This window comes from Argentina silus, assembly GCF_951799395.1.
Source record: "Argentina silus genome assembly, chromosome: 19".
In the NCBI taxonomy this organism is placed as follows: Eukaryota; Metazoa; Chordata; class Actinopteri; order Argentiniformes; family Argentinidae; genus Argentina; species Argentina silus.
The window spans coordinates 7,531,851-7,546,726 of NC_139673.1; the positions used below are offsets into that span (position 1 = coordinate 7,531,851).

The 14,876-nt window shown below is 43.8% G+C and overlaps 4 protein-coding genes across 5 annotated transcripts; 2 read left to right on the plus strand and 2 right to left on the minus strand.

The window, feature by feature from the left end:
* On the minus strand, positions 1-1,542 carry kbtbd13a (kelch repeat and BTB domain containing 13a; the record flags this gene model as incomplete). Its single annotated transcript, XM_083690853.1, has 1 exon — positions 1-1,542. One exon carries the CDS (start codon positions 1,540-1,542, stop codon positions 1-3), a length of 1,542 nt encoding a protein of 513 aa, XP_083546979.1.
* A 2,023-nt stretch (positions 1,543-3,565) lies between these two features.
* rasl12 (RAS-like, family 12) lies at positions 3,566-6,360 on the plus strand (the record flags this gene model as incomplete). The annotated part of the gene is made up of 5 exons (XM_083690908.1): positions 3,566-3,668; positions 4,051-4,107; positions 4,306-4,379; positions 4,653-4,843; positions 5,806-6,360. The coding sequence occupies 5 exons, from the start codon at positions 3,566-3,568 to the stop codon at positions 6,146-6,148; spliced, it is 768 nt and encodes a 255-aa protein (XP_083547034.1). The 3' UTR covers positions 6,149-6,360.
* A 1-nt stretch (position 6,361) lies between these two features.
* On the minus strand, positions 6,362-10,564 carry LOC310819600 (uncharacterized protein). The gene is made up of 6 exons (XM_083690907.1): positions 10,556-10,564; positions 9,899-9,940; positions 9,379-9,762; positions 8,870-8,998; positions 8,294-8,384; positions 6,362-7,889 (listed from the first exon to the last, which is right to left on the minus strand). Exons 2-6 carry the CDS (start codon positions 9,936-9,938, stop codon positions 7,478-7,480), a joined length of 1,056 nt encoding a protein of 351 aa, XP_083547033.1. The 5' UTR covers positions 9,939-9,940; positions 10,556-10,564; the 3' UTR covers positions 6,362-7,477.
* Positions 10,565-11,694: 1,130 nt separating this feature from the next.
* Positions 11,695-14,768, plus strand: mtfmt (mitochondrial methionyl-tRNA formyltransferase). 2 transcript variants are annotated; one of them, XM_083691387.1, is made up of 9 exons: positions 11,695-12,190; positions 12,314-12,511; positions 12,753-12,875; positions 13,204-13,306; positions 13,423-13,498; positions 13,644-13,735; positions 14,009-14,087; positions 14,178-14,251; positions 14,486-14,768. In XM_083691387.1, exons 1-9 carry the CDS (start codon positions 11,931-11,933, stop codon positions 14,684-14,686), a joined length of 1,206 nt encoding a protein of 401 aa, XP_083547513.1. In that variant the 5' UTR covers positions 11,695-11,930; the 3' UTR covers positions 14,687-14,768. The 2 variants fall into 2 exon arrangements, with proteins under 2 accessions (XP_083547513.1, XP_083547514.1); XM_083691388.1 differs by having other exon boundaries at positions 12,789-12,875.
* Positions 14,769-14,876: the final 108 nt, after the last annotated feature.

Consider the following 14,876-nt stretch of genomic DNA (forward strand, 5'->3'; position numbering starts at 1 on the left):
TCAGTCAAAGCATTGAAAAGAGGCTCTTAGGCAGTGATCGATATGGTTCCCAAAGTCTTGGCCATTGGTCAGAGCTTCAGAGTGTCCCACAGGGGGGGTTCTTCTGGCCTTGGGAAGTCTCAAGAGGAACGTGTACATGGATCCGATCCGCCCAAACCCCTGCATCTCCCTCTTGATTTTCCATTTGTAATCCTCGGACTCTACAGTGTATTCCAAGGTCACCATGCGGTTCAGAGTGAACACCGAGTCCCCTCTCACCACGGCGGTGAACAGGGCGCCTTTACTGTTCCCATACTGGCCTGACATGGCTGTCCACTGGCCCGTGGTCAGGTTGTAGCTGTCCATCACACACAGCAGGAAGTCCTCACACGGCCCGTTCCGCATTACATACAGATTGTCCCTGTGGGCCACCATACAGTGGCCGTAGCTCTGCGGGCGTACGAGAGTGGTGACCAGGACCCATTGGTCCCTTTCAGGGATGTACTCATGGATCTCAGTGGCTCCCTTGGACTTCCAGAGGCAGATGAAGATCCTGCTCATGGCTTTAGCTGAGGCCACCGAGGCTGCGGCGCAGGGGAGCTGTGCGACGAAGCTCCATGTTCCTGTGGAGACCCGGAACCTTTCCATGGATGCCATGGACTTCCTGTCAAACTCTCCTCCTATGGCGTAGAGGCAGCCCTCGTGGCCCATCAGGGTGAAGTTGTACCGCGGCTGCTGCGGGCTGGGGATGGTGCTCCACGCATCACTCTCTGGGTCATAGCAGAAGCCAGTGTCCACAACCTTCTTGCTGATGTCGTGCACCCCTCCGACAATGTAGAGTTTGTTATCTAGGACGGTCACACCAGCCATGGTGGTGCTGGCGGTGAGGGGAAGGTGGGTCAGGACCCTCCAGTCTCTCTCCTCGTCATCCAGGTAGCAAACTGTCCTCTGGAAGTCCTGGAGCTGCTCAGTGGTAGGGGAGTGGGAGCAAACACAGATGTACATCAAGGGATCAAGAGACTCGACATATTCCACTAGGTCATCTGGCAAAGTGCCAGCGTCCTCCTTCAGGTCGGAGTACATGTCTCTGATGAAGAGCGCTGCATTATGGGAAAGCCCCCACAGTCCGTAGGTAGCAGCCGTGTGATACATGAGGAGACAGTTGTCAGAGTTGATGATTTTGATCAAATGCTTTTCGAGGGACTCCATCTGTAGAAAAGCAGCACACTCTATGGCTTCCACGATCTCGTCACCGCTCAGAATGGGGCTCTCCCCATTCAAAACACGTAGCGCGACGAAGAAACCCCGAGCCCTCAGCCCCTTCAGGTGAACCTCCTCCTGCTGGCATTCCCTCATTCCCGACTGGAAAAGCGCTCGGAAGTACTCGCAGTGTTGCATAAGCAGGGCTTTGTCCACGACGAAAAAACTCTCATCCACTCTCACTTTCAGGCAGTCCATCCCCACTGGGTCCAGAGGCTTACAGAGCTCGTCTGGCTCCCCTCTGTCCGTCTCTGAGTCCAGGCAGCTGCTCGGCTCCATCACAGCACTTGTCTGGGTTTTCATCTCAACTCGTAGCCAAACCGCAAAATCAAACACAGAGAGGGACCCAAGTATGAGTACAATCAGCGCACCTCATTCTCATGGTATTTCCTTACGGTACAGTAGTGTACAGTAGTAGCAGGTGACTGAATACTGTCTGTCCGTGGCAGATGCACTTGACAGGATATCCACTGTTTGTATTTCTTTTCACAGCTACGAGAATAGTCACAGCTATACATAGCAAAGGGGGACGTGTGGCACAGTTGTAATACGTTATGATGTCACATACAGCCAGAGGGGACACTAATGTTGACCTCCTGAAAGAGGAGAAGGGTAGCAATGACAGTGTGAGTCTAGTACAGCACCCTTATGCTTATGATTTATGGGTCCTTTGTTTGTGGCTGCCAGGGCAACGCCAGCTGAAAATGTCAGGACTCCATCGCCCTTGACTCTGATGTGAATGTCGAGCTACAACAATAGATTGTTCCCTAAGGTCACATTTGTTACATGAGACAGTTAAACTTGGTATTGTTCTATTTTATAATAGCACCAGTTGCAACACATGTGACAGTACTCTACAATGCTTTGTTCCACTCCCATGTTTTCAAAAATAGCATCATGTACTACCAGACTTATACACCTGATTATCTGTTTATTTTCATAGAGGAGACATACATCCTCCTTATAGTGAGACCAGTGGAGACTGGTGGAAGTAGAAATGGAAGGCCAGGCTCATTGCAATGCACAAAAGGGAATGAGGAACGGTATACCATTCCTCATTCCATTCCATGCATTACAATGAGCCCGTCCTTCGATTTTTGTCTCCACCAGCCTCCCCTGAGGGAGAGTACAGTACACTATACCAATCTCTCTTGAGCAGCGGGTTGAACAGGGGCACATGTCGGACCAAATCCTGAGAGGTGGAATTTTCCCACCTCTGCAGCATGACTGGAGTTGAACTTGAATTTGAACCTGCAACCTTGCAATGACAGGGCAACCTCCTACCGTAAAGACCCAGACCTCTTTGTAGAGTATTGTTCTTGTAGGCGGTAGGTATGGTCCACAGAGCATTCACCGTGTTTTATCTCAGGTTACACCCACCACCACCTGCAGTTATGCTCCTTCAATCACTCAATTGCTAATGCTTGAGTGGGATATTTTTTTAAACTAGCCCTGTTTCTTGGTCGTCATGAATATCCATCTATCTCTTTCTAGTTTGAGACGTCATGGATTTAAGTCGTTTACATAAGCAGTTACCTGAACATGTGCAAAGAATTACCCTCCCTTTTCCTCTGAGATGGAAAGATTTACAGAATGAAGGGAACAGGACATCCCTCACATCCCTTGCTGGCTGGCTGGCTACAGTCCAAAACTTAGGTTTTACAGTTAACATAATAGTTGTTGTTGTACTAGAAGATGATGCTACTTTTGCCTCCAAACAGCAAATTATACTTTCTAATTAGGTCGATAAAATTTTCAGGTTTGCCTAATCACATCTGTATGTTGAATAATGAGAGAGACCTCACCGCGGTTCCCTTAAATGGAGTTAAGTCAATCATGTGCGTGTGTTCTTGCCCACATTCTTCAGCAAATGTTCCTCGATTCCTCCAGGCAACGTCAGGTCCTCCCCGTTTCGTAGCGAGCCGCTCCTCTCATCATTATGAGCATCCTCATCAGACTAGATTTAGTGCTACCCTGTCCTAAAAGTATTTGGGATGCAGATTAATTAAAAGGGAACTGACAACTTTTTCTCGCATCAAAGAGGCCGATTGGTTCAAGGCGCAGTAAGAAATCTACAAGGTACAGTATGCGCTGTTGGAAATTTAGCCGTTATGTTTTTCTGTTTTCTGTAAACTATCAGATTAGGTAATACATTTCTATATAACATAGGTTATTGTTACGTCTTTAGTAGTATCGCGCCTCTCAAGATGTTTAAAGAATGTTATGGATCTATTCAGTGTTTTGCTGGTCAAATTTCTGGACGGTGTTCAACATAATGTTTTCTTAACTGGTGCATCTGCGTTTTTGTCTCAAAAGATCTTCCCTGATGTTTGGGAAGGCAAGGACCTGTACTTTTGCCGCTGTCCCTGAGCGGGGCCAACCTGAGTGTAACGTGGTCGTCCTGGGGGTGATGGGCTCAGGAAAATCAGGTATGCTGACATATGTTCTTCATACACAGTTGTTGTGTTGACTGGTTTGATCTTATGCCTTCTAATCTACATAATGCAGCCTTATTTGTATGTCAATAATTCACTCAAATGAGGACTTTTCCTGAATACTGTATTACATAAATAGATTTTCTCTGCTTGTATTTGGACTGGATTTGCTCTCAGTTTTGTTTTCATTTTTTTCTCCAGTTTTGAGTTTGTTATTCATGAAATCTGATTCCAAATATCCTATCTAATATTTCATGGGAGTGTTTGTGTTGGGGGTGGTTTCTCATGCCCCCTTTCCAGACCTCAGATTTTAGGACTGTATGATATACAATTTATTGAGCTGTATCCAAACAGGAAGTATTTTCCCTCTTTGCAGCGTTGACTGTGAAGTTTCTCACCAAGCGCTTCATCAGTGAATATGACCCCAATCTTGGTAAGCATTCTTTTGTTTCTCCTCCAAAGAAAATGAGCCATAATGAAATATCCTGTTGATTTCTACCATTTGGACTACATAACTTACATACACTGAAATGCACTTAAGTTGAATGTAATCATATGCATGGCACATGGTATGTTGTTGCATGTGTTTTTGTGTCGTTTTGATGTCGTTTTTGTGTTGGCTGTGACCTAGAGGATATCTATTCCTCTGAGGAGATGGTAGACCAACAGCCGGTGGTGGTGAAGGTGATGGACACTGCTGACCAGGTACAAATTAACTTTTAGTCTATCAGTACTCTCTTGAGTGATTTGACATTATTTATATTCAATATAAATATTTACATATTTACATTCAAAGCCTGATTGTTCTATTATAATGCCACATTGGTGGGACTGAGACACTGTGTGTGTGTGTGTGTGTGTGTGTGTGTGTGTGTGTGTGTGTGTGTGTGTGTGTGTGTGTGCACGTGTGTGTGCACGTGTGTGTGTATGATAGATGGGCAGAGAGCCAATGCAAATAATAGCTCTCTTTAACTCCAGGACGGTCCCGTGAACTGCGAGCGCTACCTCTCCTGGGCCAGCGTCTTCCTGGTGGTCTACAGCATCGACAACAGGCGGAGCTTCGAGGGCTGCCAGCCGTACCTGGAGGCAGTGACCCTCCACACCAAAGCCCTCCAGCCTGACACCCCCATCATCCTGCTGGGGAACAAGCTGGACATGGAGAGATACAGGTACACCACTGCATGCTTAAATGCAGGGGAGGCTGCTGGAGATGGAAATCGGAGGACAGGCTCATTGTAATGCATGGAATGGAATGAGGAATGGTATCAAACACTTTTTTGATACCATTCCTCATTCCATTCCATGCATTACAATGAGCCCGTCTTTCGATTTTTACCTCCCTGTTTTGATGTGAGCACACTACGGCCTCTGCTCAGAGGTCTGGACCTGTATGGTACAGGCGGTAGAGTAGTGGCTCATCCACTGCAGTACCACAGCATTCCCAGGCTCAGGTACTCATTTGAGAGTCTGGAGTGGCTAGCATCCTTTGTCTCACCTCAGATAGCGTAACTCCAAGAGTTCCAAGTGTGGCGTAGGAATGACGCCACCTGTCGTAAGACAATGGTCCAGGGGGTGTACTTGTTCACCAAGCTGCCTCATGCTACAGAGACAGGCTCCTGTCCCTACAGGCCGTTCTGGCTCATGTGTTTCGGTGCACAAGGCTACTCACTTACTGTACTTAATACTATACTCAGGCTGGGTAAGACTTCGTTGCTGCTGTTTACACAGAAGACAAATGTTTAGTGAGGAACGTCAAGTAAAGGCGATTAATGAATACTTAGGCCAGTTCTTTTTCTTGATAGTACAAGATGTTATCATGGGCTGTATTTTAACTGAACATACGACATACACAATTAATTTGTCTTAAAATAGACATGGAGTTAAAAGCTAGATTTACTCTCCATAAAAAGAGGGTTTTCCGATGTTTACTAGTGTTAACATAGGTTTGAAATGTCTATTTAGATTCAGAAAATTAAAGGGCTCCCCTCTCCCCCCCCTCCCTCTCTCTCTCTCTCTCTCTCTCTCTCTCTCTCCCTCTCTCCCTCTCTCTCTCTCTCTCTCTCTCTCTCCCTCTCTCTCTCTCTCTCTCTCTCTCTCTCTCTCTCTCTCCCTCTCTCCCTCTCTCTCTCAGACAGGTGAGTAAGTCAGACGGATCTGCCCTCGCCTCTCGTTTCGGCTGTGTGTTCTTCGAGGTGTCTGCCTGTCTGGACTTCCCCTCCGTTCAGCGTGTGTTCCACGAGGCGGTGAGGGAGGCCAGACGAGAGGGGGAGAAGAGCACCCCGCTACGACCCCTCTACATCAGCGAGGATAAGCCCCTGGTCAGCCTGTCCTCCATGCCCCCCTTCACCACGCCGTGCTATAAAGAGCTGCCCGCCCCCACCACCGCCAAACTGATCACGGTCAAGTCCTCCCGGGCTCAGAGCAAACGCAGAGCCCCGACACTCACACTGCTCAAGGGCTTCAAGATCTTCTGATCGCTTCACAATGAACACCACCTTGGATGTGAATAAGTGAGAGACGTATGTGAGAGAACCAGAACAATATGGAGGACGCTGAGAAATGTGCAACAATTCCATCCACATGTGTAGGCTAAAGACTACATGCAACAGAAAAAACATTGTGCTGAAAAACATCCATGTCATTGGAACTACCATGACTTCGTTTTTTGTTATTTCTTTTGACAGATGGACACTAATGGACTTATCTTTAAACGCTTATATTCAAAGCCAAAGTGTTAAGTGCCTTTCGAGCAAGCCACATGGATACATTTAGACTAGTTGTCACCTTTCTTAGGATATTGAAATAATTCACTGTAGCGTAGTCATGTTTTGTTTCAATAAATACAGGACGCTTTTAAGTTTAATGTTCCTGAAGTTAATGTCTCTTCGGTATCTTGTGACTGAGGGTTTTTAGAGATTATCTTCATGACTCGTGGGCACCCTCTTCAGGGTCATCACTGTAACTACTTAAGATCAACTTTGTTACACTTTTTAGAGGGTTTTGTGTAATGTATTATTCAATACTGTTTACTGTATTACTTCCTAATAAGAATGACAAGACAAGACAAGACAAGAGAGAGTCATTTTGAAATTAGTAGTTTCATTTCCTCATTGTAAATACTGCTATGGGTGGAATGTTTAACACTGGGAATGTATAAAACATATAAGACAGATATACTGTACAGAACACGTTGAATTTAGTTTTCTGTATGAGTTTTCAGATCATAATTTTTTTTACAAGAGCTACGATATAACATAAAACCAAAGGCACAAATTGCATCAAGAAAATGTTTCTAATTTCTGTGCACTTGGGACTGACCTGTTGACTTATTTTTTTTATTTTTTATGATTGTTTGCCAAACAGTGACGTACCAAGAACTGTACTCCTAGAAAGCTAATGAGATCACATGCTACATGCTAGTATTAATAGTAGTAGTAACGTTTTCTGTTAAGCATAGAATAACTTTGTCTTTTAACTCTTGTGGAGAAAGTGTGTAAAGTACGCTATCCACCGCCTCATGACCAAAAAGCAACATTTACAAACAATTTGGTACTACAAAAAGAGTATGGACTGTGGAATGTGTATAAGACCAGCAAGTATGGATAGTCCTTGTAGAGGTTTTGCTTAAACTTGTAGAGGTTTTGCTTAAACCAATGAACAGTTGTGAAAGATACAGTTTTACAGTCTTTGTTTAACCCACTCCCTGCTTCTAGGATGAAATTATCTGCTTATCTGAGTTGATGTTGTGTCTCTGCAGGAGCAGCACTTGAAAACAACTCTGCTTTTATCTCTCCTCCCTCACTTTATAACTGGGCCTCTTCCTCCTCCACCACTGCCGCTGCCTCCACCTCCTCCTCTTTCTCCACCTCCTGTTCTTTTTCCACCTCCTCCTTCTCCACCTCTTCTTTCTGGACCACTTCTCTCTCCACCTCTCCTACGTCAGCCACCCCGTTCTCAGGTTCGGAGTACAGGGCAGAGACGTTCCCATCCTTCCAGGTCACTACGATGTCCCCTGGTTTGAGCCCCTCCACCTCCCCGTTGGACCTAAGGGGCTTGAGCTCTTGCGCCGTGCTCTCTGAATGGCTGCTGACCTGAGTGAGGGCACTGTAGTCTGAGTGACCTCTGACCTCAGTAGTGATGACCTGCAGATCCTCAGCCTCTGGCCTCTTCGCCAACAACGCTGCAGCCTTGTACTTGGCTATCTTCTTCCTGTTCCTGTGTAGGAGGAGATTAGGACATCTCTGTTATTGTAGCTGATATGATAATAAAGACAACCAGCTCTCACAAATATTTGACATCATCATCATCAGCTGTTATTTGATCGTTGCCAACTTTGTCATTATCAAAGACTAGCATTTTGTCTGTTTAGAATGAGTGTACAATACATGTGTTCCAGGGGAGGCTGGTGGAGGTAGAAATCAGAGGACGGACTCATTGTAACGCATGGAATGGTATTTGATACCAGATAAAAACTCACATATTTGATACCAGATACCATTCGTCATTCCATTCCATGCATTACAGTGAGCCCGTTCTCCGATTTCTACCTCCACCAGCCTCCCCTGATGAGCTCCTCCCAGTTGTTATCCTGCTCCATCAGGAGTTCAGTGGATGCTTACTTGTTAGCCATGGAGCCCATTCCCAGCAGCAGACACCCCAGGAGCAGGCCACCGAAGGCCAGACCTAGCATCGCAAACTTCCAGGGGGTTGCTATGACAAGCACAAACACACTTTTTATTGAATACTGACATCTTATGACCTACCGTAAAAAAGAAAAAAAGAAACCACAAAACATTTCAGAGTTGATCAAAGACTGCATTTTGAACCTGATCCAAGTGTGCACTTAACAACTTTTGTGAACTGAGGAAAATAAAAGTTTACTATCGTGTGGCTCCTATAAGAGACATGCTCCTATAATCCAAACCTTTTATGGTGGTAGTTAGATCACATAAAATACATCACCAGCACGACAGTGTTACAGTGAAACTGTTTCTCTTGTCTTAAAACTGAGGAACAGACCGTCCTTCACGTCTAATGTCATTTTGATTAACCAATCTCTCATATCGCTTTAGCACTTTCTGTAGGAGGTAATATCCTTGATGTCTGTTGAGAAATAGTACCATGTATACTTGTTTGTAAAGACATAATAAAAAATGAATAATTTCCTTGGATCACTAAATGACTGTAACACTTACGATCCTCTGTGCGATAGTACCACCTGAGGAACTCTCTCTGTTCCTCTGTCATGCCAGCCAGCTCCATACTCCCCTCTCCCTCCTTCCTCACTTCAAACTCATCTGGCTCAGTGGATGCCCTTTTGGATCCTAGTGGGGGCCAATACAAATACATATTGTACACTTGTTGCGCCACCAAATGCTGTTCGTTTTGCTGTGACAAGATGGTGGTCACGACGGCACCATGTGGCCATGGCGGACAGACACTATTCTAGAGCCCAGTTGCATAGCAGGGCCCCTTACTGTACAAGGTAATTTACACCAAAATAAAATTGTGATAGAGTTGCAAATAAAGATATAAGAGGGATTTTAGTGTCACAAGGGATTATTTGGCTTATTCCAAAACCTAATATAAATCAGTTTACACATAAACTCAATTTGATATAGTAAGAGTCAATTAAATACTGTAAGTAATATGAAGGCAACAAGTGCAGCTCATAAAATAGTTGATAGCCTCCTGGCTGACTTACTGAGCTTCTCCTGGCAGATGTCCCCCTCATCCAGAGATCTCCACTTGGACTGTCTGCTTCTGTGGGACAGGGTCAAGCGCTTGCCGTCCGTGGACAGCTCCAGAGAGGTGTTCTGGCTGGTCAGCCTGTTCCCCTCACAGTCCCAGAGGAGCCCATTCCCTCTGTCCTCCTCCTCCCCACAGGAGACAGTCTGGACAGGGTCAGCATAGTGGGCGGACAGACACCTGCCAGTGCCCACACTCTTCAGGATACTCTGCTCCATCCACATCCATTGTTGAAGGTCTGAATCCAGGCTACACTTCTGCATCTGAACCAGACCTGTCTGGAGGGAGTTCTCCAAGCACAGGCTGTGTCGGGTATTGTGGATCATGAAGCTGCTTGCCCCTGGAAGCACAGTGGACACGTATTGTATCATTGGAGCTGCAGGGGATCTTATGCAACCAAAACATGCTTTTACTGGTTGTTATCATAATGATCTAAATGAAACAGCTTTTATAAAGAATGTCTGTGATTGTATTACCTGGCAAGAGCAGACACAGTGTGATCCACACACGAAACATATCTGAAGTGGATGGAAAATACAATAATAAATCAGAGTTTTAATTCATTCCCTTAATAAGAAAGAAAGAAAATCATAACAAACACTCATTATTAATTATATAACTCCTTCCATACATGTTGATTCACACTAGAATGTGGTTATCGTAGTCTGAACAGAATATCCAGCTCATCTCTATATGTGTATTCTAGTGAACATTTGACTGTTTATCTCAAAACCAAAACAGGAGTCTGTAGTGAATTCTTTTTTTTCTTTTTTTTTTTACAGAAAAATACACATCACTCTTGCAAATGGAGTTCATCCCAAAGCACTGCCTTATTTGTACTGCTATTCAATCTAAACTCAAAACAACTTTATGATTATGTATCTCATTATGTGATAATTAGCATAACCATATGCCTGAAGAGAAATACGCACAAGATGTTTTGAAAAATTGCCAACTATTACCCTTTTATGAATGAAAGCCTTATCAGGGCTTTGTGTACACACCAAAAATTAGCATTGATAGGAAATGTATTGCTCTAATTATCCTATGATTACAGTATAGTACAGTATCCGTAAACAGGGGAGAATCTATTACACAATCTATCACCCCAATTTTCAAAAAGATGTACTCACCTACCCTGGGTTCTGTCTCTCACTGACTGACTGAGAGGGGAGGCAGGGCAGCAGGGTGCATGATCCTACCTGTTGAGCATAAACAACGGCGAGGAAAAGCTTTCCAAAGTTCATGTGGGAGGAGATTATGTGTCATTGTGTCTTAATTCTAGTTTCTGCATATGTCGAACAGCTCCTAATAGCTAGGGATATGGGGATTTTTTTGTTGTAGTAAATGTAGTAAAATATGTTTATATTTAGAGAAGAATAGGTCATCTGGAAATAGTTGCTGGGTCATTATTTCTGAAGAGAGAGTTTGAGAAATAGTCTTGTAAACTCCTAGGTCTTTCTTTCAATCCCATTAAGTTGTGTGTATTATATTTGAATGAACACCACAAACTACGTACAAGACATTCCTCTGATACTTCTCATTCTGTTTTAGAATGTCCCACATTAACTCATTGTTTGAACCAAAGCTTGGGAGGGGAAAACAGCAGTCCTTGCATTGGACAAGGTCGTTGGCCTTGGTTGCTTGGTTACTGTTTAGTCAGCCTTACTTCAGCCATGTCATTGCTGTTTGTAGGAATGATCTGTGACTCATCGGTCAAATACCTAGCACAAGTGGAACTGTCGTAATATTTGACTGTTTAACAAGAGCTTTAAATGGATTTTTATTCCTTTATGGCAAGTGGTTAAGAGTCATAGGTGAATGACCCCTGTGTCATTAACAACATTCTAAAGGAGAGAGCACTGTATTTATGGTATTGAGTGAGTGAGTGTTTGTATTGTTTTTCAAAAACGAATATGCATCTCTTTTTGATAACATCTATGTGTAGCCTTTATGGACTGCCAAATTATTATGTTGTGTAGGTTTGGTGGACATGAAAAGTTCAACTTTCTATAACATGTTTGATGATTCCTCTTGCTGAGAAAAGTAATACATTTTAGATATTTGCTCAAGTTTTATTAAAGACTATTAGTATCTCTCTTACTGGATTGAGACAAAAATGTATGACTTTACACTAGCCTTCTTGGAGGGACTCTAAAAGCGGAACTAATGTATCAGTTCAGCGGAGACCCGTACACTTACTTTTAAATGGGCCGGAAGTCGACTTGTCAAGAAAAGAAATGGCGGCGTCCATAAGAACTAATGCGTTAACGTTGTCATTGATGTAAATGTAGCTGAATGTAACACAATTCTTCTATTTATTCAGTTAACAGGATGTAAACATGACTGACTATTAAATCACAACTACATAAGTGTGCTCATATAATTTGTCAAGCTTACTTTTAGCATAACTAACCACATTTGTTGAGTGAATGCTACTTTGACATTTTTGCCAAAGAGAGGTTTCACCGTCTTTGCTTTGACTGATGCCCGGTCACTGAAGTAAAGATGTGGAACAATGTCAAGACAAAAGACATGGGTCTAAAGGTACTCCATGGCATTTGCAATTGTTGCATACAGAGACATTTGTCTGTCGGATTGTGGATGAAAAGAGCCCATGACAACCATACGAAGTGTGGACCTTTCCCTGACAAGACCCTCCCAATTGTCACTAGGAATGGTTCTACAACAGGACCACCTTGGAGGGTCTTGTTCTTTGGAACGGATGATTTTGCTGTGGAATCCTTAAAACGGCTCTCTACGTCCAGGTATGAACAAACCTGTCTACATCAGTGAGCGGTGAGAAATCAAAACATGCGTGCAGTAACTCCTTTCTATTAACTATAGCTAATGTCAGAGTCTGTCTTATCTATCTTGTTTTGATTTTGTAGGGAGTCCAATGACAGGATAGTAGAATCACTGGAGGTCGTCACATTATTCAATGATGTCCCTGTGGGGAGGTTTGCACACCAGAACAAACTTCCAGTCCATGTTTGGCCTCTTGGGGATCTTCAGGGAAGGTTCGATGTCGGAGTGGTGGTGTCGTTTGGTTGCTTGCTCCGAGAGAGACTTATAAACCAGTTCCCATGGTGAGAAACTTTCTCTGGAAAAAGTGATGCATGCAATTGCTGGATGATGTACAGTGTTGCTAACTACAAGTCTGGAAATGAGCCTTTGTGTGTGCATTTAGATCTGTGACATAAGATTTAGAGAATTGGTGTGTGTGATGGGACCAGTGATGATGATACCAGCTGTGTGTGTGTGTGTGTGTGTGTGTGTGTGTGTGTGTGTGTGTGTGTGTGTGTGTGTGTGTGTGTGTGTGTGTTCCAGTGGCATCCTGAATGTTCACCCTAGCCTGCTGCCTAGGTGGAGAGGCCCAGCCCCAGTGTTCCACACCATCCTGCACGGGGACACAGTCACAGGGGTTACTGTCATGCAGATAAGACCAAAGAGGTATAGTTAACCGATGTAACAACTTTCTCTACACTTCAATCCCCCTCTTACCATGTCTTACCAAAGAGTGGAAATCATCTAGTCAAATTGTGCTTCTCAATAGAATAAAGCGTCATCATGTCACCGTCCCCTGATCCTGATATTGTGTATTGTATTTTTCTACCATATGTTTTCAACCTTTTCTAAGTGTATGTGTATGGATGTTACTGTGTGGAATTGTCTCTGTTTTTACATGTGTGCTGCACCAAAGCAAATTCCTGACAATCTCTGATTGTTATGGCAATAAAGTCTTGAATGTTAAATCTTACATCTCATCTCTGTTCTGCAGGTTTGACGTGGGTCCCATCCTTCACCAGGAGATCTACCAGGTCCCTGAGAAGTGCACTGCCGACCAGCTAGGAGCCACTCTGGCCACCAAGGGAGCACAGCTGGTGAGTAATCAGGCCACTCAGTAGCATGGAAGCTTATCACAAACGATATGTATACTACAGCCCTCTTATGTGATCTGGAATGAAATGCACTATTTAAATTTTTTTTGCAAGAGCAGTTGATTGACACATTGAGGACCCTTCCTGAGAGAATCACAAACAGAAGGGAGCAAGATAAAAAGGGTGAAACTTTAGGTAAGGACATTTATTTCAATATACACACACATCTGATGTTTAACAATTACAATTATAATAGTATATAATCATTCGCATGAATTGCACCTTGTACTTTCCAAGCATACATCCTTGCCTCAACTAACCAGTTGATTCTGTCTGACAGCCCCCAAGATCAATACTTCCATGAGCTGGATCGTATGGGAGGAACAGACCTGTGACCAGATTGACCGTCTGTATCGTGCCATCGCATCCCGGGTAAGAATGCCCTTATCTGATTGGCAGTAATCCCGTACCAGGGAAGGCAGGTGGAGGTAGAAATCAGAGGATGGGCTCGTAATGCATCGAATGGAATAGAATGAGGAATGGTATAAAACACACATGCTTGATAGCATTCCTCATTCCATTCCAGGCCACTACTGCTGCTTTGGAGGAAGTGTCTGGCAAAACAAAATTAGATTTGCAGTAACGGGTGTGTTGTTGACATATGTTGTCTAGCAGTATGAAAATTGTTGTCTTCTTTCCTATTAGATCCCATTGCGAACCATTTGGATTGACAAGACAATAAAACTTTTGGACTTTGTCGGCAAATGCAACATTTCACTGTCAGGTAACATGTTTATCAATCATAGGTTTTCTGTTCTGTTCCATTTCCTGTCAGGATTTAAATGTATTAAGATTGCGCTCATGTTGATTACAGGTCGGGGGATGATACCAGTGCCTGGATCAATTAGCTATCAGAAAGAATCAAATACCTTGGCTGTCTGTTGTAAGGTATGTATGCATAAACAACACTTTGCTTGCTTGACACAATCAATGATAAACACCAAAACACCTTTAATTTCAAATTTCCTAGAAGAATATCCTATTTGGCTAATGTCCTCTTTTGTAGGCTATAAAGCTATCTAAGGGACCTGTGATGATAGTAACAACTGTGTGTGTGTGTGTGTGTGTGTGTGTGTGTGTGTGTGTGTGTGTGTGTGTGTGTGCACGTGGTCCACGCTGTAGGATGGCTGGGTGGGATTCAAGGCGGTGGTGCTGAACAAGAGACTGTCAGCAGCAGACTTCTACAACGGATACCTCCACCAGAGAGTCCTGAACAAGCCTTCTCCACAGAGGCACGCGTGTCTGTTCCACAGTCACACAGACAGAACTGAACCACATCACACTGAAGAGAAGGCAGTGACACAGCAATGCACTGTCCATTGACCCTCCGGTGGAGACCGTAGAACGATGGCTGGCATTTCATAGGATATAATGAATGTATTTGATTCTCTGTAAAGAAATGCCCTCTGTACTTGTCTGTTTTAAGACAAATGTGTTAAATGACAATTAAAAAACATGGCGGTGAACAGTGATTCTCTGTGATAACTCATGAAACACATAAGATACATGAATG